The sequence below is a fragment of the Macrotis lagotis genome, chromosome X (assembly GCF_037893015.1).
Source record: "Macrotis lagotis isolate mMagLag1 chromosome X, bilby.v1.9.chrom.fasta, whole genome shotgun sequence".
Lineage (NCBI taxonomy): Eukaryota > Metazoa > Chordata > Mammalia > Peramelemorphia > Peramelidae > Macrotis > Macrotis lagotis.
The window spans coordinates 511042643-511068141 of NC_133666.1; the positions used below are offsets into that span (position 1 = coordinate 511042643).

Consider the following 25499-nt stretch of genomic DNA (forward strand, 5'->3'; position numbering starts at 1 on the left):
CTTTTGTTTCTACCTCCATAATATCTCTAGTATTCTTTTCCATTCCCTCTACTTAAATTACCTCCAAGGTAGGAAAACCCTTTACCTCTTAAAGCAGTCCACTTTCGGAGGGTTCTAATCATTAGAAAATTTTTCCTGACCCCAAATCTAAATTGGCTTCTCTGCATTCCTAGCCACTGTTCCTCATTCTCCTCTGTGGGGTAATCAGAATAAAACAAGACCCTTACTATCACTGAAGTCTAGGGCCTTTTTAACAATTCTTCTGGTGTACTGCAATAATCTTCTGTATTGCTTTCTCTTCCATACTTTTCCCCCTCCAAATAATTCTGCACATCACTTCAAGATTAATTTTCCTAATGTATTTTGAGTATATATTTGCAAGGCAATGGGGGGATTCAGTGACTTGCTCTGGGGTCAAATTTGAGCTCAGGTCTTCCTGAGTCCAAGGCCATTGCTCTATCCACTGTACCACTTAGCTGCCCTGTACTTTGATTATATTGAATCATAACCCTTAAGCTCTCCATGACCTACTACAGTCCCAACTCCAGGGATCCTGGCTGTTCCTCACATACAAGGCTCTATCTCCACCATTTATGCTGGTGACTTCCCATACATGAAATTCCTTCCTTCCAACTTCTGGCTTCCCTGGCCTGAAGACTCAACTCAAATCCCATTTCCTGACTGAGCCCTTTCCTGTGTCCTAGTCCCCAGTGCTAGCACCTTCCCATTGAGATTCCTCCCTGGCACATAAAGGAGCTTAATGAATAATTGTTCCCATTCCCTTTCCTTCTCTTCCCTCAGCTTTTTCATCTTCTTATTATGCTCTAATTAAACTGGATTATTCATCACTCTGTTAAAATGAAATATTGATATATATTGATATATAATAAATTGTATATGTCATATATATGATTTATATATACATATTTATCCCTCACTATATATTATATATATATATATGATATGTATATCAGTTTCTGTGCTACATTTCTTATAGTAAACAGAGCACTGATCCTAGAGTGAAGAAGACTGTTTCAAATCCAGTCTCAGACACTTAATTTTAGCAAGCTACTTCATCTGTGTTTTTCTCTTGTACTGTAAAATGGGGATGATAATTCAGCACCTACCTTCCAGATTCTTATGAGGATCAAGTAATATAATATTTATCAAGCCTGGTACATAGTTGACACTTAATAAATCCTTGTTTTTTCTTCCTATTTATGCCCTTCTCTAAGTCCTGAATATAGTAGTTGTGGAGTTAAGCTCTTGGTTAAAGCAATTACTGATGTCTCATTATGAGAGTGTATGCACAGTTAGCATTTTTTTTTGCCATGGAAAACATTAGAGTGATCTACTACCCAGCACTTTGAAAAAACAAACAATTTTATAGAACAGGACAGAGATTAATTAAACTCACTTTTAGATATGTCAAACTGTGTCACCAAGAATAAATGAAAATCAAATCAAATCAAATAAAAACCCTAAGTTCAAAGACTTTGCCACCTAGTTGAAGCTATAATAAAAATTCACTTTCTGACTGTTTGATCTGGTTATTCTACTATTCACAACTTTGACTTGGGATTCCTGTCAAGAGCTTAACAGTTTATTTGTTATAAGCCATATTAACCAAACCTTGATACTTTTGAAGGGTCCCTATGTTCTCTGAAATTTACCAGTCTAATTGATGATGGTAGGTTTTCATTGGAAAAGATCTTTGGGAAGAGGTAGAATGGGTTGCTCTTTTCAAAAATGGGAAACTAAAGTCCAGATAATTTCCTTATTTTGCAAGGCAAATAACTTTTGTTTCATTCCAATAGGACAATTCTTTCTTTTTTCCTCCTATCTTTTTCATTTCTACTTAGGTCTGTGAAGGTTCTCTGTTTTTAGCTGTTCCTAGTTTTCTGTAAAAATCTGATTTCCATAAATGACACAATAGAACTCAATCATAATTTTGTAACTTGTCCTGTTTAAAACTAAATATATTGACATATAATAAATTATATATATACATATACATTATTTATACATATATGTGATATGTATATCAGTCTTTGCGCTACATTTCTTGTAGTGAACAGAGCACCAGAAAAACTAAATACTGTCTAAAAGAATTAAATCATTAGATACTACAAATCTATTTATACATAAAAAAGATTGATGTTTTCACAGTAAGGTACTCAATCAATATTCATTAAATTGAATTGATCTCCTTGGAACTTTGCCAACATTTTCAATCTAATATGTTGTAGCATCTCTTGGGACTCTTCAAAAAGAAACTAAGGATTGTAAATGCTTCAAGGAACATCTTAACTTCTCAAGTCAGAGACGTCAATTTGATGTGTCATTAATGATTTCTTTGGCCATTCTTTTAGTACTTGCAGGAAGAAACTCAGCTGTCCATCAAAACAATGTAAATCAAATTTCTTGGATAGTTTTAAATATATCTTCAGCTAAAAATTGACTTGAACATTCATTAATTCAGTTAACAAACATTCATTAAACATCTACTATGTGTAATGCACTGTAGAACGGTACTGATCATGAAATATCAGATAATTGTTTCGAAATTCTATTCAAGTCCCATGATTCAATGTTGCCATGATTTTTTAAAAGACAAGGTCTCAAAATAATTAACTTGAAAATAAATGGAAAGTTAAATTAGTTATATAGGATTGGTGGACATTCTGTGATATAAAATGTTATGAATAAATTAAATCTCAATTGATAATATATATTCTGTGAGTTAAAATTAAATATTTATCCTCAATGGAAAATTTCATAAAGGTTTTATTTGATATATATATATATATATATATATATATATATATATATACTTGAAGTAAACATAAATAGAAACAGTAGTTTTAAGGTGAAGATTATTGCTATCAATATGAAGATTCACTGACATGAAATTTTTCCATAATAGTTAAATTCTTAGTTTACAAAACTGTAAAATATTTATGAGTCTAATATCTTTAGCAATTTATAAGGAAACAAGAGTCCTTTTTCATTTAGCCATCTGGACACAAAAATATTATCCATCATTTTATTTCAATATCTATTTGAACTGATCCAGAATAATATTGAATAATAATATCAAAATAATATTTTTCAATAACTAATTTTGCTTTTATTTCATATTTGATTCTAATTTCCTTTTTTTCCCCATTAAAAATCCCAACAATGCACCATCCCAGCTGATGCAGTCAATAATGCAGCTGGCTACGGGTTCAGTGGAATTGATAAGAATGGGAATTTCTGTTGGAATCTGCTTTCTAACCTAAACATCTGGAAGATTGAGGTAACTCTAGGCATGTGAACTTTTCCTCTATAAGGGATGTCAAAAGACTTGTTCTGTATGTGATCTTTCTTTAAAGCTCACAAATAGAATTTCAGAGGGAATATTATTTTATCTTAATGTTAACATTACCTGAGAGCCAGTGATGTTGCACTTGTTATCAATATTAAGATGTTTTATTTTTTTCTTCTCATTTTAAGAATGGTGACTTCTTAGTAGTGACAATGGTTCAAGGGGCAAATGACATTGCAGAAGAGTTATTATAACTTTTTTACAAATATCCCTTTTCTGTCCATTCAGAAATCTTAAAGTCATTGCTTTATATGAAAATATTTTACTTTATTTTTAAAAAGGATGAGAAGGTCAAGCTTCTGCAGTGATTTAAGGTCAATGTAACAGCAGTGATACGTATTTCTTATGAAACATCTATTAGGACCACAGATAGAAGGATCTTTTAGAGGTTATTTAGTTCAACCTCATTTTAGAGATATGAAAACTAATTCCCAGGGAGGTGAGTTTAGATGATTTATACAATTTTCAAGTGAAGAATTTACATAATATATCCATTTTAGGTCATTAATATTTTGTGATGATCACTAGAAATAAAAGTTCTAATGTAAAGAGACAAATTTGATCTCAGTGCTTATAACTGATACTTGATAAGAAGAAAATCATGTCCAGCCTATAGCTCAAAAGGAACGAGATATGTCAAATGAGGGTTCACTGAGGTAGCATTGCATTTTATGAAATTTAGGGACTTGAAAAAAACATGGGGAAGAGCATTTAGGTAAAAATAAAGGGAGGGATATAATTTTCTTGTTGGACTCCAATGTAGAGCATTTCTAGAAAGCAGAAATTGATGTTTAGTTAAGATATCACAACCCTACAATAGAGGCATGCCTTGGCAGTAATATCAAGCTCAAAGGGATTCCTGGAGGTTTCATATTAACATTGCTCATATTGCATTTTATTTTGTCAAACATTTTCCAATTATATTTTAATCTAGTTCTGACAGCACTTAGGAGTTATGCAGGTGGGATTATGATTTGACACTCCTTTAGACCTCTCTGCCAAAATTAGAATAGCTAGCAAGTTCTTCAATTGTCTTAAAGATAATTTTAACTTTCAAAAGAAGGTGGATGAACCAATAAAGGAAAAGTCTATTATGGATGTGATTTGCACTAAGAGGGATGAACTCATTACTGCAATAGTGATTATTAAGGAGAGGTGATCGATTCCTCTGAAGTTTGTGGTAGAGGTGAAGTAAGCAGGATCTATAAGACACCCTAGAGTTTAGGAGAGCAGATTTCATAAATGTTCATAGGAAGAATGCAGAGGATCCTATGGTCTAAAATTCAGACCAGGAAGGAGAAAAAGTTCTTTAGGATGAAATTTAGAAGAAGTAAATGCAAATTGTTCTGATATGTAGGAAAAATGGGAGTTTTCTGAAAAGATTGTGGCTCTACAGTAAGAAAACGCTCAAGAATGAAATTATGAAGAAAAAAATGCAAACAATTCTGATGAATAGGGAAAATGGGAGTTGCACAGATGTAGAGTATATGTGTGGTATTATTCTCAAAAAAGGAGACCTACTCTATCTCAAGGATTTTAGGAGGTACCCTGAAGAATTGATGGGTGTTTTCTCTGTGGTCATTGACTCAATCCCCACAAACTCTTAGTTGCAGCATTTAACACTTTATTTATTTCATAGATAAAACAATATCAAAACATAGAAACATTTCTGCCTCCCTACCCCCAATACCTCGGTAGGGATGCACTCTTCCCCCATGTCACACCTAAACTAGAATTGTTTCTCTCTGGATGCTGTCAGAGCATCAAACCAAGAGTAGATATTATAGGAGATAAACTACTAATGCTTGATAAAAGAAAAACTTTCTAACAATGACAGCTCTCCATAAGTAGAATGGGGTTGCCTTGAAGGGGTGGGAATTCTTCTTTGGAGGTCGCCATTGAGGGCTGGAGGATGAGTTATGAAGTACATTCTGACAAGATGACCAGTTAGTCCCATTACCATTTAATGTATCTGAGATTCTGTAGGATTTCTTTTTTCATTCTCTTTATTCTCGAGTCAGTCATTTCTGCTTTGTTTTCATTTTATCTTCCTTTAGCTAAGGACCATTCATGATTTCTTGGCATTAGGAATAGGAATAGGTGGACCACATTCTGGGTCCTTTTCTCCCTTATATCTGGAAGAGCTTGGGAAGATGACTTTTTGTGTAAATCCTTCTTATCTCTAGGCTTGGTGATTCATGTGTCCTTTGAGTATTGCTTTATTGGTTGCTAAGTAGTAATAGCAGAATACCCTGGAGGAAGAGGATCAGAACAAGGAGGACAGGTTTGGCCTAAAGAAACTTTTAGGAAAAATATGGTGGTAGTTTACCTTCTGTGGTTTCATGGAAGCCATGTGGCAAACTAAGAAGACACTGCTCACACTCTCAGAGAAGCAGCATGATACAAAGGAATTAGCATATACTCTAGTCAGAGATCTGGGATTCAAATCCTTCCTCTGATGCTTCAATATTTAAATATTTAAGGGCAGCTAGCTGGTACAGTCTAGAGTACTGGGCTTGCAGTTAGTAATACTGAGCCCAAACCTGACCTCATACACTAGCTGTATGATCCTGGGCAAGTCACTTAACTTCTGTTTGCCTTGGTTTCCTCAACTATAAAGGAGACACAACAAACTTAGCAGGGTTGTTGTGAAGATTAAAATGAGATAATATGTGTAAGGTGCTTAGCACAGTGACTGGTAGAAAGAAAGTACTATTTAAATATTTGCTTTTTTCCCATTTCCCTGTATGGCCTTGAGCAAATTGCTTTTTCTTGTTAGGTCTTAGTTTTCTTATCTGAAAAATGAAGAGATCAGATTCCATGACCTCCATGTATACTTCTAGGTCTAGATCTAAGAGCCTATGAAAAAAGCATGCTTAAGGGAAAAAACTCTGATTTTTTTGATAGCCCAGGCTTTGTGCCTCTAGGGAAAGAATGTTCTCAATGGTTTGCCTAATGAAATATGACAGAATGTATAGGCAAGCTTGTTTTCTTTTTTCTTGTAGGGTACAGTGTCAGCAATCTGGGGCTAGTTTTAACAAAGCACCATCGTCCGTCCAGCCACCTTTGAGAATGTTCCATGAAGCACGTACAAAGGAAGCAGGAATGTTTGTGATCATTGTGCAGTTACAATGTGCTTTTTAACAACTGGAGGACTGGCGCTTTTTGCAAATACCTTTGTCCTCTCCTTTTCTTCAGAGTCTAAGGACTTATGCTGAGAATAAAGGTTTAGCAGATGTGGTTTCCATAGGTGTTAGTGAATTCTAGAATCAGCTCTAAATGAATCAATTGTGTTTTTTTATTAATAGTGAATTCATGCATGGTAGGACAAGAGAAGGATTGGTCATAGGGAGCTCTTAAAAGAGCAGTGTGCAAATGTGCAAATGACAGCCACAAGGACAGGTTTCAGTTTTAAAGGCAGTAGGTTAATTCAATTTAATTCAACTCAACAAATATTTATCAAGCTTTTTTTTGGCTTTTTGCAAGGCAATGGGGTTAGGTGACATGCCCAAGGTTACAGAGGTAGGTAATTATTAAATGCTGAGGCTGGATTTAAACTCAAGTTCTCCTGACTCCAGGGCTGGCGCTCTATCCACTGAGCCACCTAGATTGTTTGGAGAGAGGGTACTGGACTTGAAATCTGGAAGATTTGGTTTCTAATCTTCAGACACTTTGCTGCGTGACCCTTGGCAAGTCAATAATACCTCTCAGTCTAGGTTTCCTAGTTTGTAAAATGAGAATAATAGCAGCACCTACTTCTCAATGTTGCTGTAAGGATCCAATGGATGTGTGAAGTGTCTTGCAGACTTTAAAGCTCTTTTAAATACTACTACTATTATTGTCAAAATGAAAGGCTCCTTTTCTCTACCTGGATAGTACTGGGAAGTATTTGGGTGCTCAGTGGCTTCTTTTCCTTCTTCCTCAAAAATTCTTCCCTTTCCCTCTCAAGGATGTTGCTCCAAAAGACTTAAGAAAAGGTTTCTTTAAAATCATTCCCACCTTATATTTGGCTGACCTTTAGTTCACACCAGCCAGACCCCAAAGAAGTGCACTATTTTCTCATCTCTGTCAACATTGAGATTTGTTGATGGAAAGAGTCTAGAATTACCTACTTATTTACCTACTTATTATGGGAGATGATTAGAAAGAGAAAACTTGTATTGGAAGAGATCCAAAGCCAACTGAGGAAAGCAGCTTTGATGTAAGTAAGCCTGCCCTTGAGGATATATTTTTCATTCAGTGGAGTGAATTTAACTTAAGGGAAAAAAGGGGGTAAATAAAAACCACTAGGTTTATGAAATAAACACCTACAGCTAAATAAATGGATGTTCAGATTGCCTTTGGAGGAAAACCTTCTCCTTAAATTAACATCTTGTGCCAACATAGATTTTCCCATGGTGAAGAAAAATCTATTCAAAGAGATTTGATTTGAATTTTCAGCCTTAAAAGAGTAGCTTTTGATGTTGGAACTGATCTAAAAAATTATATATATTTTTTGGAGAAGGGGTAGCTCACTCTCCCTGTACAACCTGATAAAAGATGGACTGTGGGAACATCAACTGGAAGACTTGTTCCAGATTTACCTGAATTTACCTGAGACACCCACTGCTTGCTTGGGTGATTTTTTAAAAAAATTTACATTGCATATCGTGATCCCTTCATGCATGGAATCTCTTAATCCCCTAGAAAGCATTGGTTGTTTTATGAGTCAATGTTGCAGAATATGGTATTGGCTCCATAAGGATGACCTAGTTTGTGGATTGTCCACATGACCAAGAGTTGTGTGTTAAGCTAGAGCTGTTACCCATGTGGGAGTGAAGTTCACATGATGAAAATTTTCCTGCAATAAATCTTGTGTTAATGTATTCCATTTTAAAATTCAGATGACTTTGAAACAAGAGTAGACAGGAAAACCCGCAACATTTTCCTTCGGTTTTCCCATGACTTGAAAATCATTTTTAAGAAAAAATTGAGTGGTTGCAAAGTAAGTTTGGCCACACTTATAAACATCAAAAACTGCTAGTATATGTGATGGAAATCTTGATTCAACTTTAACTGAAGCTAGTCATCCCTGGTAGAATATGATTACTGTTATTGCCATCTGGGGTAGGAGTCAATATCACTGGGTGAGAATTGACTTTGGTTAGTGTATTTTAATACCAATAATAGGTGTATCTTTCTTCTTAGACTGCAACAAGTTTTAAAATGTACATAGAAAACTGGAATATTCAGACGGCTGCTTGGCTAAAGCGGTAAGAAAAATAAAAAGCTTTCCTTTACTTATGGAATTAGGATATATTTCATGGATATCACTAAATTAATGAGAAGTTCAAGCATTGATTCAATACCTACCTTGTTCCTGAAACTTTCATAGTTACTAGAGATACAAAGACAGAAGCAAAGACAGTGCTTAACCTTAAAAAAATTATATTCTAGTCAGGGAAGATAAGGTGATTTAGGGGAATGCACTATAGGGGAATAGGAAAGGTCTCATGTAGAAAGTAATGCTGGAGCTATAAGCCTTCAAGAAAACTAGAAAATCCACTAAAGCACTATCCTCAGTTCAATGATTTTTGAACATGTTAGTTTGGAGAAATTTTTTAGTTCAGATGTTATGAGTATAGGAAGCTCCCTCCACTGTTTGAAGATTAACTGCCCTATAATTCAATGTTATATAGAGTTGACTGGGGCACTGAGAGGCTAAGTGATGTGTTCATGATCACACAAGTCTAGGTTAGAGGCAACATTTGAATCAAACTCTTCTTGATTCATAGGTAGACCCTCTGACCATTAAACCACACAACCTCCTAGAATGTGTAATCTATACCATATATAAGTAAGAAGATAGAAGTAGTGATCTTCAATTTTACATTCAATACAATGTGACAGACTTTTTTTAATCCAGGATTTGTAGAACACTTGCAGGTTTGCCAAGCATTGTTCAAATGGATTCTCATTTAGTCCTCATGATAATCTTGTGAAGAAGGTGCTATTTTTAACTCTATTTTACATAGGTAGTAAGTTGTTGAGGTAGAATTTGGATTCAGATCTGACTCCAAGTCCATTAATTTTTTCCCACTGTAACATTTACCTGCCTTTTCTTAGTTACTTACTTACTATAGACAAGATACTGTGATAAATCATAATGATTTAGAGAGAAAAATGAAAAAAAATCGCAACTCAACAAGGGACACACATTATATAAGAAAGAATGAATGATTTTTACATTTCAAATTAAATAGAAAATATATGCAAAGTAATTTGTAAAGGCTAACAGGGCAGACGGGTAGCTGGATGGCATAGTGGAAAGAACACTGGACTTGGAATCAGAAAGATTCATCTTTATGAGTTTAAATCTGGCCTCACTGTGTGATCCTAGGCAAGTCACTTGACCTCTTATTTGCCTTAATCCATTGGAAAAGGAAATGGCAAACCACTTCAGTATTTTTGTTAAGAAAACTCCATGGAGGGTATAATCTATGTAGTCATGAAGAGTTAGACAAAACTGAACAATAAGAAAACAGTTTTCTATCACATTCATTTATAGAATGCAATTTATTTTTCTTTTAACAAATATTAAAAAATACAGAAAATGTAGAATATAGAAAATATAAAGACAAATGATTTCTTAAGAAACTTAGAATCTAACAAGTTTCATGGGATTTATGCTAGTTATATTCAGAACTATTGACTCAGATCAGATTCAAGTACAGTTTAGATAGATGGGTCACTTACTCTAGTCTACAAATCAAATAATATTTTCATTAACAATGACTGAAGGAAACTGGAAATGAATAAAAATATTGATTTATTGAACTGAATTAGTTTCTAAGAGTACTTACTAAGGGTCAATTGTAATAGTATATACTAAGATGGCTCACAAAATTAAGAGAGAACTTCTCAAATTTTTTTTAGAAAATAAGTTTCAAAGCAAATTTCCTTTCTACTCCATGCACAGGACCTCAAATAGCCTCTACAAGAGGTTCCTATTTAATAACTGTTGCATCCTGGTAATATTTTTTTGGGGGGGAATGAATGAGCCAGAGCTCATTTGATGTTATTGCTGATCTTTGTACTGCCTCTTAACAATAGAGGAAATACATGTTTCCTTGATCTCGATGTCATTTTTCTCTCCAATTATTACAGGACTGCTACAAGAAAAAACTCTAGTTTTCCTGGCTGCAGAAGGTAGGAAGGTTAACTAGGAAGTCAGAAATTTAAAGTCACTCCCATTGATATCAAGAGATTATATATACAAGGGAAAAAGTGAATATTCAGATCAAGAGTAGGATTGCTTGTTCTGTCCAGAGACACTTTAAAAGAAATCTATGTAATGGTTTACTGAAAATTGTTTTAAAAAATGAGACTATGCTTCCCATTATTGGGGTAATGACAGTACTAACAGTACTCATTCAGTGCTTGAACTATGGAACATGAAGTGACTTAGACAGGACCCAGTAACAAAATGAATTTGAAACAAAGGTTTAGAGGTTTAGGTAAATTCTGATATGCTGTTTTCTAGGTTTTGTAGGTTGCTGCAGTGGACAGAGTGCTGGGCCTGGAATCAGGAAGACTCATCTTTTGAATTCAAATCTGGCCTCAGATACTTACTAGTGGTGTGACTCTGGGCATTTCATTTCACCTTGATTGTCTCAGTTTCCTCATCTGTAAAAGGAGCTGGAGAAGTAAATGCCAAACCACTTTCCTACCTTTGTGCCAAATTAAATATTCAATTATTTAGCCTATTGTGTCTACTGAGCTTGAAGAACCAAACACAATGTGAATGCTAAGGTGTTCTTGGAATGAATGAACTGCAATTCTACAAATATTTTGGTTGGGATAGACAGAAGGGAGATAAAAGGCAGAAAATAGAATTTTTTTTTGTTCTTAAGTTGTTTTTCAGTCTTGTCCAACTCTTCATGACTCCTTATGGAGTTTTCTTGGCAAAGATACTAGAATGGTTTGCCATTTCCTTCTCCAGTGAATTAAGGTAAACATAGGTTAAGTGACTTGCTTACAATAACACGAGTAAATGTCTGAGGTCACATTTGAATTCAGGTCTTCCTGATTCCAAGCCTGGATCTCTATCCACTGAGTAACTCCCTCTTTAGATATAATAGGTGCTAAATAAAAGTTTATTCTCCTTCCTAAAATTTGAGTCTTTGAGGCTTGATGAAATGATTTCTAGAATAATATAGAAAATCCCTTGAATAGTTTGTGTAAGGAAACCCATAGTAGGTTTGAAAATAATACCCTTAGAATTCAGAAGCAGTTATGAAATTCTAGAACATCAGTGTAGGAATGACTTCTAAATAGGTATAATTAATTATATCTTGGACTTTTCTCCTGCTGTAATATTTGTGTCTGATTCTCATTACAGTGTTTGCTATGAGAGGGCTCCCTGGTACCCTACAGCATTAACTTTTATCCTGTCTGCATTGTGGCATGGTGTCTATCCTGGATATTATTTTACATTCATAACTGGAATCCTGGTTACACTAGCGGCCAGAGCAGTAAGTTTTCTTTGGATTGGTGAGAGAGAGAGAGAGAGAGAGAGAGAGAGAGAGAGAGAGAGAGAGAGAGAGAGAGAGAGTGAGTGAGTGAGTGTATGATGTCTGGGGGGGTATGGAGGGGCCATTCTTTGATTTGCTTTTTTTTGGTTCTTTTGATACTTTTAAAAATAATTCTTCATTTTCCATTAAAATGCTATTACATAAGAATTCAAGGGCAGCTACATGGTTTTGGGGATAGGTTTGAAGTCAGTAGACTCATTTTCCTGAGTTCAAATAATGACCTCACAGATGAGGAGTAGGGAAACTTTTCTGCCATGGGCCATATTTATAACATCTTTCTTCGGCCACACAAAATTATCAACTTAAAAATTAGCCTGATATATTTAGTCAAACATTTAATTCATTCACCTCTAAAAACTTCTAGATTTTTTGAATTTTGAGTTCCTGCTGTGGTTGCCATGGTGGTGCCAGATCAAATGATTTCACGGGCCCTATATGTTCCATGCCCCATCATGTACACTAATTATGTGACCTTGGGCAAGTCACTTAAACCTGTTTGCTTCAGTTTCCTCATCTGTAAAAAATAAACTACAGGAATAAAATGACAAGCCACTCCCTCCAGTGTCTTTGCCAAGAAAATTCCAAATGGGGTCCCAAAGAGTTGGACACGACTAAAAAAAAAACTGAACTGCAACAGCATAGTTGGAATTTGTGGTAATCTTACAAAAGACTGTATTTGTTTTCTTTCATACTATTAAGAAAAAGTTTCCTAAGCAAACAGTAAAGGAGTTTATAAGAGGAATGTTTGACTCAATTAAGAGAACAGACTGTTTTCAAGTATTTAGTAGCATCCAAGAGCATACCAACCACCTGCTAATTACAGATGATTGCAATCTATTAATTAAAGTAGGTAGGGAAGAACAGTAACTGCATTTATCTGGGGATCAAACTAACATAGAACATCAGGCTCAATTTTCTGGAACACAACCTTGAATTCATAAATAATCAGAAATGCCTGTGAGCCCTTGCCCTTTATAAGGGAAGAGTACAGCCGTGCCTTGGCCATGGCCTATTGATTTAGGAATATGGGTAAAGTTAGGTTGACAGATTTAATAAGTGTGGCTTTCTGTGTCTCCTGGTAACATCCAGTTCTTTCTAGATTTCAACATTCATTCATTTTTTTAAACTATTGTTTTCCAAGTACTTACTGGGAATTAGGTGGGAAACAAAGCTAAATTAGACACAATTTCTGCCCTCAAGGAACTTACAGGTTAGCAGGAGAGATAGAACTTGGTAAATGATACTAATAGGAATCAGTATGAGATCATCGCTATTAGAGAGATACAGATATAAAATCCTATATCATCTATAGAGGGAGATTTTCCTGCTGTGGTGATGAGGGAAAGCTTCAGGAAGGAATAACTTTTGAGCTAAAGTGTGTTTTATTCCATAAGAATAATTGGTTGGGAGCTGGAAATTTGAAGGAAACTTCTATCTCTTTGGGAGGGGGGAAGCTAGATGGTCCAGGAGATAGAGTATCAGGTCTAGAGTAAGAAAGGTCTGAGTTTAAACCCAGTCTAGTGAAAACCTACCAACTATGTGACCCTGGGCAAATCACTTAACTCTCCTTGTCTCTATTTCCCCATCTGCAAAATAAGCTGGAGAAGAAAAGGCAAACCACTCCAGTGTCTCTGCCAAGAAAACCTCCAATGGAGTCATGAAGAGTTGGATGCAACAATATCAATTACTTTTTGAAGATAAAGGTGGATAAAACTGAGAAAGTAGTTTAGGGCTGGGTTGTATAGACCTTGAATGCTAGGCTAAGGTGTCTAGATAATTGTTCAGAAGATAGTGGGTTTGTCCTTGAAAGCATTTAAACAATAAATGTGACAAGATTGAGCTATATTTGAGGAAGATTATGTCATATTGCATGTAGAATGAACTGGAATTGAGAGAGCCTGAAGTTAGAAGATAGTAGATTAGATACAGTGAAACTAGGGAAATAACAGAGCTACTAAAATTATTGTTCGGCTTTAAGTTTGACACCTGGGAGACAATTAAATGGAAAAAAACACAACTGATTAGAATCAAATAGCCACTATAGAGTCAATAGCTCAGTAATCCCCAAGTTTATAAATAATGACCATTCTGAATTATCAATAAAAAGGATGTCAAATATACTGTTTAATAATGCAAGGAAGTTTGTAATCATTTTAATTATGTTAATAGCATTGTTGATTGATATATTTTAAACAGATTATCATTGAAAGTAATGTATGAGGGGCAGCTATATGTCACAGTGGATAGGCCACTGGCCCTGGAGTCATTAGTACCTGAGTTCAAATCTGGCCTAAGACACTTAATAATTACCTAGCTGTATGGCCTTGGGCAAGTCACTTAGCCCCATTATCTTGCAAAAAACCTAAAAAAAAAGAAAGTAATGTATGTCAAGTCTTAAGAGGTTAACCTTATTTGTTTAGAAAATGTATTTATTAAAACTCATCCTCCTTAGGGGACAGCTAGTGGATACGCTCCCTAGAGCACCAACCCTGGAGTCAGGAGGTCCTGAGTTCAAATCCAACATCAGACACTTATTAATTAATAAATAATTCTTGCCTAGCCGTGTGACCTTGGGCAAGTCACTTAACCCCATTGCCTTGCAAAAACCAAAATAAATAACTCTTCCTCCTGGATAAATAAGTATTGAAGGCATCCACTACCCAGCAAGATTTAGTTATTTCTGGGAAAACAAAATGTTAGGGAAAATCATCATTATGGAGATGAGGTAATAACCTTCATAAAGACATCATCAAGGACTGAATTGCTGAATGATGTTACAGGAAAGATTTTCAACTTTGAGTGATATGATATATTAGTGATGACATTAATGTAGTAAGATTCTGAATATACTCTCTAACCTACACATGCATTATCAGTCCAGGGCTTTGTGGTGGAAATGACTTTATCTTCCACTTAAGGTTTAGATGGAATTTTATTCAGTGCTAGGTAACTCATGAATCCCCTCTGGTGTGCTTCAAACAATGATTATCAGGTACTGAAAAATTAGTTAAATTAAATTAATTAGCTTTTAAAAATTTTTAGAGATATAGTTTGAACTAGGATTTCTCATGCCAAATCCAGAATACTGTTCTTAATATCACATTATTATGATTATTGTTAACAACTATAATAATAATATTTATAAAATCATTTAATGTTTGCCAACCACTTCACAAATATGATCTTATTTGAACCTCACACTAATCCTGGGAAGAAGATGCTATTATTATCCATATTTTACAAAAGAGGAAATTGAGGCAGTAGAGTTCTTCACTTTTCTACCTAGTTGCCTTTCACATAAACAATTGAAAGTGATCTTAGCCTAATCTCCTTTTTTAAAATAATAATCTTTTAATTGCATCACGGATAGTTGCTTAAAGATTATTCAAGGAGAAGTCCTTTGAGTAATTCCCAGGCTATTGGATTTAAGTTTTGACTCTGCTTCTTACTATGTGACCTTGGTCAAATTCTGTAACCCTCTTTGAAACTAAATTTACCATGTCTGCTAAAATCCTATACTGATGCCTCACTGTGGTATAGAGATAATCCTTTGGTTCCTTAAGATATTGCCAGCAGAATGTGTGTTCTGGAAGAAGTTAGAAAGACTTAAGGTACTGACAGTTAAATAGACTATGTTCAATAAAGTTCTAGCCTAAGTTCAATAAAGTTCCAGAAGGTTGTCCATAGCTAAGATGTAGGAGAATTGTGATTTGTCTTGTTAAAGGGAAGAGGTATCACACATCTCAAGTATTTAAATTCTCTTTGCCATACCAATTTCAAAAGTTTGTTTGATGAATGAATGAATGAAAAAAAATTTATTAAGCATTTACCGCTCTGTGTTTGATTGCAAATAGAAAAAGACTATAGTTTTTACTAACCCATGATTAAATGGTGGAAGGCCATACATGTAAGTAAGACTGTTCAGTTGAAGGACTGATGGAAAGGTTCAAAAGTCCCAAGACTGCCATGGCAAAGTGAAAGACAAAGATGAGGGTCCTTAAAGTTCATCAGCACTGTGACAGTGCCTCTGGAGGACCAGTGGCAGGGCAGATGGTAAGATCTGAGGGTATTCCATCTTATCTTACCAAGCCCAAGGCCAGACACCCAGTGGGAATCTGGAAAGGCAGGGGTGAAGGAAGGCTAAGTCAAGGGGTGAAGAAAGTATGCCTTCATGAAAAAAGTGAGATAATGAGTGATAAAGTTTTATAACTATAAAGGACTGCATAAATCCATGAACATTTCCTTAGGATACCTTGTTGACTAGCTGATTGTAAGGATTTTATTTTCTTTATATTGAGTGGCAACCTTTTTGGTTATTTTCCCCTCTTAGTCTTAGTTCTACTCTTCTTAATATCTCAGAATGAATCAGTTGGTGAATTGGAATTAGAAATGAGATATCTTAACCAGTCCCAAAGTTATTTCTGTTAACTTTCATAATGTTGCTCTAGAATATCTGAAGAATGTTTGTTTTCTTTTCTCTTCCCCACATAAAGATGAGGACCACCTGTAGACATTACTTCCTTTCTTCAGAAGCTCTCAAGATGTCTTATGATGTGGTCACTTGGTCTTTCACTCAGTTGGCTGTCTCTTACACAGTGGCACCTTTTGTCATGCTGGCAGTAGAACCAGCCGTCACTTTGTACAAGTAAGTTTCCATCTCTCTGAAATTGTGTCCAACCCTTAGTTAAGGGCCAGGTGATGGAATCCATTTATAATATGAGATCCAGACTTGTATTTTAAAGAATTCTGTGAAGGATATTTCAAGGGCAACATTAGCAGGAACAGACTTCAAAATGAAAATATATTGGAAATAAAAAAATACAGAAGATATTAAGCCTTCTATAATATTCTTGAATTAATCATAGTTAATAGCAATAAACTTTATGGGAGGAGATGTGTATATTCCTTTAGCATCCAAAATACTGTACTTCCAATGCTAGGATTTTCCTAGAACTTTCCCTGTAGGGAAAATGCCCCAAGCCACCATACTCATTCCACCTTTTCTGATTGACCAATTTAATATTTTATTCCTCCTTTTCCCTCTAGCTTTTAAATTATACTCCTCTGAGAATACTCTTCTTCTGAAGATTCTATTCTTGCTTCTCCCTACCAGCTTAAGGTAGATACATGCCTTAGATCTTGTCTCCTTAAGCTCATTTTTTTATTCAGTAATTTTAGGCTCTTGGTGATCTTCCATTTGTTTTTTTTTGGCAAAGATACTGGAGGGCTATGATATTTCCTCCTCCAACTCATTTTACATGTGAGGAAACTGAGACAAACAGGGTAAAGTGACTTGCCCAATTCACAACTAGTAAGCATTTGAAGCTAGATTTGAATCCAGGAAGATAAGTCTTCCTGACTCTGGGCTCAGCACTCTATCCATGGCACCACATAACTGCCATAGGAAAATGTAGAGAAGGGATTAAAATAATGGAAGGAAATTAGGTTTGCAAAGATCTTTTTACTTGATCCTGAACTTTCAGGCAATTTTACTAAGGACTGGACCATAGTCTATTCATCCTTCTGTCCAATAAACTCCCTGTTCTTTCGCATCATAAAATCAGATTTATTTAAGTTAATAAAAACAAATCTGATTTTATTTGCAAAGCACTGGAAGAGACTTGAGAGGCCATTTCATCAATACCTTTATTTTATAGGTGAAGAATCTGCAACTTTCAAAGTTAAATAACTGGCCCAAAGTCTCATAAGTAGAGTGAATGGCAGTGCTGAGATTTGAACTCAGCTCCTCTGAATTTTAATTGAATTTATGCAGTGCTCTCAACCACCTCGTAGATTTTAGACTATGTCATACTCAATTTTTTTAAAAGGTGTGGTACAGAGTGAGGAAATAGGTTTGAAGTCAGAGCACTTTGAGATCCCATTTCTTTCATTTAATATGACCTTAGGCAAATCATAAAAATCTGTAAAATGAAGGTTTTTGATCACTCAGGGATTTTGTGTGTGTGTGTGTGTGTGTGTGTGTGTGTGTGTGTGTGTGTGTGTGTGTGTGTGTGTGTGTTAAAGACCCCTTTGGCAGTCTGGTAAAGTCTATGGAACCCTTATAATGTTCTTATAAGCATAAATAAGATACATGAAGTTACAAAAGAAAACAATTATGTTGAAATAAACATCTATTTTTTTTCTTCATCCAAGTTCACAGAATCCTCCTGAAATTTACCTATAGACCTATGAGTGTCCATAAATTTTTGGCTAAGAATCCTTGTACTTGGGGGTGGCTAGGTGGTGCAGTGAATAGAGCACCAGCCCTGTAACCAGGAGTACTTGAGTTCAAATCCGGCCTCAAACACTTAATAATTACCTAGCTGTGTGGCCTTGGGCAAGCCACTTAACCCCATTGCCTTGCAAAAACCTAAAAAAAAAACCCAACAAGAATCCTTGTGCTACATTGTCCTGAGATTTTTTTCTGTCACACAGTGATTTTTATGCCTTCATCCTTATTCACCAAGGGGAGATAGATTCCATAAATCTCACATTGTCCTTGTTTCTCTTCTTCTGCCATCTCTTGGCTCCATTTTCCTCAGTTTTAGGACTCTTGGGGAGGATTTCAGATTCCTCCCTATTCACTTCCTCCTAGTGACTCAACATGTATAATTGGACTCTTCCATGATCAACAAAATTAATTTACATCTCAAAGAATCTTAAAGACTGACCATCTGTATAATATTTTCTGCCTCAATTGGGAAGTTAATTTAGAGATTTTTTTTTTCCATTCCAATTAGACTGGGACATTTAGTATAGCAAAATGATACTGGTGATCTTTACTTTCAAACAATGAAGAATATTTTAACTTATTGCTAATTTAGCTTATTGTTAGTTGAATGTTATCATAATTATTTAAAAATAATATATTTGAATTATCTGGGCAGGAAGGTAACCTTAATAGATTTCAGGGTCTTTTAGTGGATAAGAAGATTTGAGTAAAAGAGGTTGAAATGACTTGTATCTCTATATCAAACTGCAAAAGAAACAAAGTTGGTTTTTATACTAGGCCAAATATCACTTTTGCATCTCTATGGTCATGAATATTCTCAATGCTTGGTTTAAACAATGGATATCCTGAAAATTCATGTGTAAACAAATTTCTATTAATTATATTATTTTGATCTAGATTTTAATTTCAGAGATGTTTTTTCTTTTATTTTAAATTTATTATTATATTTGGTAGTGTGGCAACATTTAACCTTAAGTGTTTTTTGGTTCTCTTGGTAGAATTCCCCTGCAAATTCTGATAAGACAAAGATTCATACTCTCCTCAGTAAAACAACTAGATAATTCAATGAACATAGTGCTGAGACTTCAGTCAAGATGACTTCAGTTTAAAGCTGGCCTCAGACTAACTGTGGGACTCTGGGCAAGTCACTTAAACTCAACTGTAAAAGCAGGAGAATAATAGTACCTACCTCACAAGATTGTTGTGATGATCAAGTGGGACACTATTTAAGTGAAGTGTTTAACACAGCATCTGGCACGTAATAGACACTTGATAAATACTGTTGAATGTTGAATGGTTTAAATAGACAGTGTTCCTTTCTCTTAAGAGAAAGATTAGTCCAGAAGAACAAAAATAAAATTGAATGTAGGAAATAATACCTTAGTCCTAGTCTAGATTAGGAAAATAGTTTATTCATCCAAATAATTTTTTGAAAAGAGATTTATACTTATCTCTCCCCTTATATCACAGCTTCTTCATCTTTCTTTTTGACAAGGCAATAGGGTTAAGTGACTTGCCTGAGTCACACAGGTAATTATTAAAGTGTCTGAAGCCAGATTTGAACTTAGGTCTTCCTGACTCCATGGTCAGTGTTCTAGCTAGTACAGCACCTAGCTGCCCCTGAACAGCTTCTTCATCTTAAACTCTCCTATCAGATTATACATTCCTTTTCACAACTTTTGTAATTGAGATACCTGAAAATAGTGATGACTAGATTTAGAGTTAGAGGACCTATGCTCAAACATTAGCCCTTGTTCCTTACTACCTGCATGAGTGTGATCAAATCATCGGACCTCTCTGGATCACAGTTAAATTTTAGACTAGTTCTCTAGAGATATTTTCATCTCTGATACTCTTATTCTTATTCCTCAAAGCAATTAGAGCAATTGTTTATTATTATTGCCTTTAGTCCTCTTACTGTTATTGCTGCTAATATTATTCCTGCTACTTCTATTGCTGTTACTAACACTACTATTGCTTCTACTAGTAGTGTTACTGTTACCATTATTATTTCCACTGCTACCGCTACTACTTCTACTACTATTACTACCATTATTATTATCATTACTCCTCTTCGTCCATTACTGACACTATTTTTATTATCATTAATATTATCACTATTATTACTACTACTGCTACTACTACTACTAATACTATTACAACACTTATTATTACTGCTACTACCCCACTGCTACTATCACTCTTATTATTATTACTACTACTACTACACCTGCCCTATCATTATTATTGTTACTACTACTATTATCATTATTATTATTACTAGTTCTACTACTTCTACTACTATTATTACTATTCTTTTACTAATATTACTGCTACTAATGTTAAAACTACTTCTGTGACCATTATTGTTACTACTGCTACTACTACTATTATTATTAATAATAATATTATTATTACTACATTTAGTATGACTGCTATTACCACTTTTATTACAACTACTGGTACCATTACTATTACTACTTTTAATTGTACTAATACTATTAATACCAGTACTTAAATACTTTCCTGATCTCACCTCCTTGGATTCTCTGCTAGCAAATGCCTAGGTTGCAACATCATATACATTTCCTCTCTGTATCTTTCTAGAGCTATCCACTGATGAGCTATCTAGCATATTATAAATCTCATTCATGTTTGTTGTTTTAACTTAACAACCTTTGTAAACCTTGGTTGTATTTGAATAACCCTGAGAGAGGGGAAATAAAATATGCTTACTTCTTTTTGTAGATGGGGAAGCTAAAGATTGAAAGTTCAAGTATTGGGTGACTGGTTATGCAGCTATTAAGTTTGGGAATTTGGTTTTCAAGTTTTATCTCCTGGTTACAGTCAAAGCCACCACTTTCTGCTGTACCTCAGAGAAGGCATTCATTCAAGGAAGGGTGGAAAGAATACTAGTTGAACAAACTTTGAATGAATACTATGGATCTATATTTTCTAGTTCTAGTCTGATAGAATTGTTCCTTTCAGCATCCTTGGTAATGGCCAGTTGACTCATAAACTTATGCCATTAATTTTAGCCAGGTCCTTTGATGGATAAGGGCAATTCTAGTACTAAAAAACAAAACAAAACCAATAAAAGAAAACTCAACATTTCCTTTATTGTGATCCAGTAATGTTCAATTGTATAGCTTTTTGCATATATATATATGTCATTATAGATGATTTTTATGTGTTTTTATTCCTAGATCCTTGTATTTTCATTTACACATCATATGCCTCCTGATAATTCTAATTCTGCCCATCAAAGCACAAGTCAAAAGTCAATCTCAGACTCTAAACTCTTTTCATAACAAGAAAAAAACCTGATACGTCACAAGAAAACTTGGGCAAACAAAATGCCTGCACCAGAAAGGAAACTGGGGTGTGTATTTTATAATGTTAAAACATTCATAAAGGCTTCGGGTTTAAATGATGATCCTCAATGACCCAGTCAGAAGGTCTAGAGACAAGGTTTATAGGCTTCTGACTTTAAATGCAGGGAATATTTTTATACAAACTTTTTCATGTATTTAAATCAGTCATATGTATGGTTTATTTTGATATTTTATAGGCTATTTGGGTGTGAGGTGTGTGTGTGTATGTGTGCATGTGTGTGTGCATGTATGCATTTGTGTGTGTGTGTGTGTGTGTGTGTGTGTGTGTGTGTGTGTTTTAGAGAAAATGCACGAGCTAGATTAGAGAAACAGCCCATTTTGGGTTGTTTATACTTGGCTTTTTAGGGCATTGCTTCATATCTTGGCTCACTCATGGTGTTTGACCACAAGTATCTGGACATTGAGAACACTGGTGTGGCTCCAGCAGGAAGAGGGAGATTGCAGAAAAGACTATCCCAGCTTGTTGCGGCATTCACATGCCAGAAAACACTCAGGACTGGGATATTCCTTTGGAGAATCTGACTCTCTCTCAGTGACACCTGCTGGTTTTAGGGTACATTTTTATTATTCTCTGAAGATGGAGACAGAGGATCTGGGGGTACTGATGTGAGTGGGATGTGGGCAGGTTCCTTTGCCCAGCAGAATTACCACAGAAAATAATTATGGATTGGAGATACAAGACCGTGCTTTGACTCGGCTGCATTTTTTTCCAGGGGTGTAATGATTTCCTATTATGTATTGAACCCACATGTGAATTGAGGATACCTCACAGTGCTAACAATGGTCATTTAAATTGAGAGGGCTGTTTACTAAGGGACAGTCTGGTGAAGGCCAAATGTTTACTCTACCAAATGCAGCCTGTGCCTTTTTGAAGGAAAACACCAAAAATAGCCCATGTAAACTAAAATTTTTCTTAACCTGTTAATTTTTTCCCAAGGGGAGGGTAAAAACCTGTTGCTATAGAGTTAATTTTTTTAACCCTTAATTTGTCTGAGTTGTAAGTGAATAACAATGTATTCTGGGCTGATTTTCAATTTCCAAAGTGTCAGAGCTGGATAAATTCAACATTATTTTTAGCTGAATCATAAGGATGGAAAGCAAAGGTCGAACAAACAATTTTCTTTTCATCTTCCTGATAGAAAGCTTTTAGAGAATGAGCTGTATTTCCCTTTGGAAACTTTTATTGGGTAATATTGTTTGGGGAGAAGAAATGAACTGTTAAGGTTTACTGAGAATAATAACAATAATGATAATAATAAACTATCTTGCAACAACAGTGTTTGACCTTGATTAAATGGGTTGGAAGGGGAAAATGGTTCTATGTTGACAAGTGGAAAATGAGTTTTTCACTGAATATTGTAAGGTAACTTTATGCATATTAAAAGAAGCATTTCTGTATGGAAGAATATATTTTTGTTCATGTCAATGGACTCAATTTATTACAACACATTTTTTAAAACAAGAAAATGTGAGATTTTAATTGTTTCTTTATATTGAATATCATGATTTCCTGCTTCAAGTTTCCCACTCTTTGCAGTCCCTCTCATCATGGTATTGACTCCTCTCTATCATGATCTTCTGAGGGCATGGAAATCATTTAAAAATGTGATTTTATTGCTGAAATGATGATTGGTTTTTGCATGCAGTACCTTCCTTCTGAGTTCAGAGTTCTTTTACTAATGCTGTTATTCATTTTTACCATTTAGTTAGATTGATAGTGTGTAAAAAAATGTGTCCTAGATAAAAAAGTAGAGCTTATATATCCCACAGGGTTCTGTCCTGGTTACTCATCCATTCCTGTGAATTCAATTATCATCTTTAGGTGGATGATCTCAGATCTATTATCTAGCCCTAATCTCTCTCCTGACCTGTCTCACATTTCCAAATACTTTTTTAATCTATCCTAAACTGGATTTCACATAACTTAATCTCAATGTATCTATAAAACACAACTGAACTCATTGCTTTCCCTCTGAATCCCTTTTTTTCCAACTTTCCTATTACTGTTGAGTGTGCTATCTTGCAAGTTCCTCAGGTTCACAAGCTAAATAAATATCACCCCCAACTTTTCTCTCTCTCTCACCCTGTCCTCATTATCCCATCTGCTGTCAAGGTCTATTGATTTAATGTTCCTAACATTGCTCTCATATGTACCCTTCTGACCTCTGAGTCTACCATTACCTGGTGCTGGTTCTTATCATCTTATGCCTGGACTATTGAAACAACTTGTTGGTTGTTTTCCATGCCTCAAGTCTTTCCCAAGTAGAGTACATTTTTCATTTAGGAATAAAAGTGGTTTTCCTAAAGCACAGGACCATGTCACCCTTTTCTCCCCTTTTTAATAAAATTTTAATAGCTCTCTTGTCATTTTCAGGATCAAGTTTAAAATCCTCTGAATGCTCAAAGTCCTTCATAACCTATATCCCCCTTCCTCCTGTTAGCCTTCTTACATGTCGCACCCTCTCATATACTCTTCAGTCTTTTGACACTGGTTTCCTTGTTGTTCTTCAAATACAACCATCTCCTGACTCATAGTGTTTTCACTGGCTTTCCCTTATGCCTGAAATATTTTCCATTATCATCTCTACCTACTGACTTCCCTCAGGTCCCAGTTAAATTCCCCACTCCTTTATGAAGCCTTTCCCAATTCCAATGCCTTCTCTCTATTGCTTATTTCTGATTTAACCCATATGTAACTTGTTTGTATATAATTTTTCACTGTCTCTCTATAAGTTTCTTGAGAGAAGAAATTATTCCTTTGTATCCACATATCATTCTTTCACAAGAGCCTGTATTGTTTTAATTTTAGCATATGTGCTGCTAAATTGAGCAGCTAGGTTGTGCAGTGGATAGAGCAGTGATCCTGAAATCAGAAGGACCTGAGTTCAAATTCAGACTCAGATGCTTGACACTCACTAGCTGTGTGACTATGGACAAGTCACTTAACCCTGATTGCCCCACATCCATGGTCGTCTCCAGTCATCCTGATTCATATCTGGCCACTAGACCCAGATGATTCTGGAAGGGAAAGTGAGGTTGGTGACTTAGCTCAGCACTCCCTCACTCAAATCCAATTCACTTGAATTTCATGGCATCACCTCCCTGATATCATGGTCTTCTTTGAGAACGAAGGACAAATGTCATCATCACTATCTCTGGAACAATTAGCAGTGTGCCTTACATATAGTAGGTACTTTATAAGTGTTTGGTGACTGATTCAGATTCTAGAAAAATAAATGAACTGTATTATCTGTGCTGAAGATATGATTAGATCTTTTTATTTTAAATTTTATTTATTTAAGGCAATGGATTAAGAATGACTTGCCCAAGATCACACAGCTAAGACAATTATTAGGGTCACATTTAAACTCAGGTCCTCCTGACTTCAGGCCCAGTGCTCTATCCACTGAGCCATCTAGCTGCCCCTTGATTAGATTTCATATAACCAAATCCTTAGACAAATGAGGAATATCATAACAAGGTTTGAATATATTAAAATGTCTCATTCCTAGTTGGGTAACCAGGATAAAAGATGATATCTAGAGAAAAATCAATGTGTTAATTCTGAAATGGGGCTATAATTTCTATCTCTCAAAGTCTTATCTTATACTTCAATACAGGACTGCCCAAAATGTGGCCTGCAGTGCAATTTTATGTGACCTGCCCACCCCCACCCCATGAGCTTGCTAAATACTTTAGTAAAAGGTAATTGAAGCTGAGTACCCATGGAGGTCCCCCTAAAATGACAAATCTAAATTTATTTTTTATTGTTTCAATAAAAACTTTTAAAAGTAAGGTTGAGGGGTGGCTAGGTGGCATAGTGAATAAAGCACCGGCCTTGGAGTCAGGAGTACCTGGGTTCAAATCTGGTCTCGGACACTTAATAATTACCTAGCTGTGTGGCCTTGGGCAAGCCACTTAACCCCATT

General features: G+C 35.3%; 1 protein-coding gene across 2 annotated transcripts in view; it reads left to right on the forward strand.

Moving 5' to 3' along the window:
* The window catches only part of MBOAT1 (membrane bound glycerophospholipid O-acyltransferase 1), a 136953-nt gene extending 114109 nt beyond the window's left edge, over positions 1 to 22844 (forward strand). The window contains exons 9-13 of one of the 2 annotated variants that reach the window (XM_074206961.1): positions 3198 to 3301; positions 8558 to 8622; positions 11751 to 11883; positions 16437 to 16588; positions 21382 to 22844. In XM_074206961.1, the coding sequence (XP_074063062.1) occupies positions 3198 to 3301; positions 8558 to 8622; positions 11751 to 11883; positions 16437 to 16588; positions 21382 to 21502 (575 nt within the window). In that variant the 3' untranslated portion in view covers positions 21503 to 22844. The remainder of the gene's footprint in view (positions 1 to 3197; positions 3302 to 8557; positions 8623 to 11750; positions 11884 to 16436; positions 16589 to 21381) is intronic. The other variant, XM_074206962.1, reaches the window with a different exon arrangement.
* The last annotated feature ends 2655 nt before the right edge of the window (positions 22845 to 25499 follow it).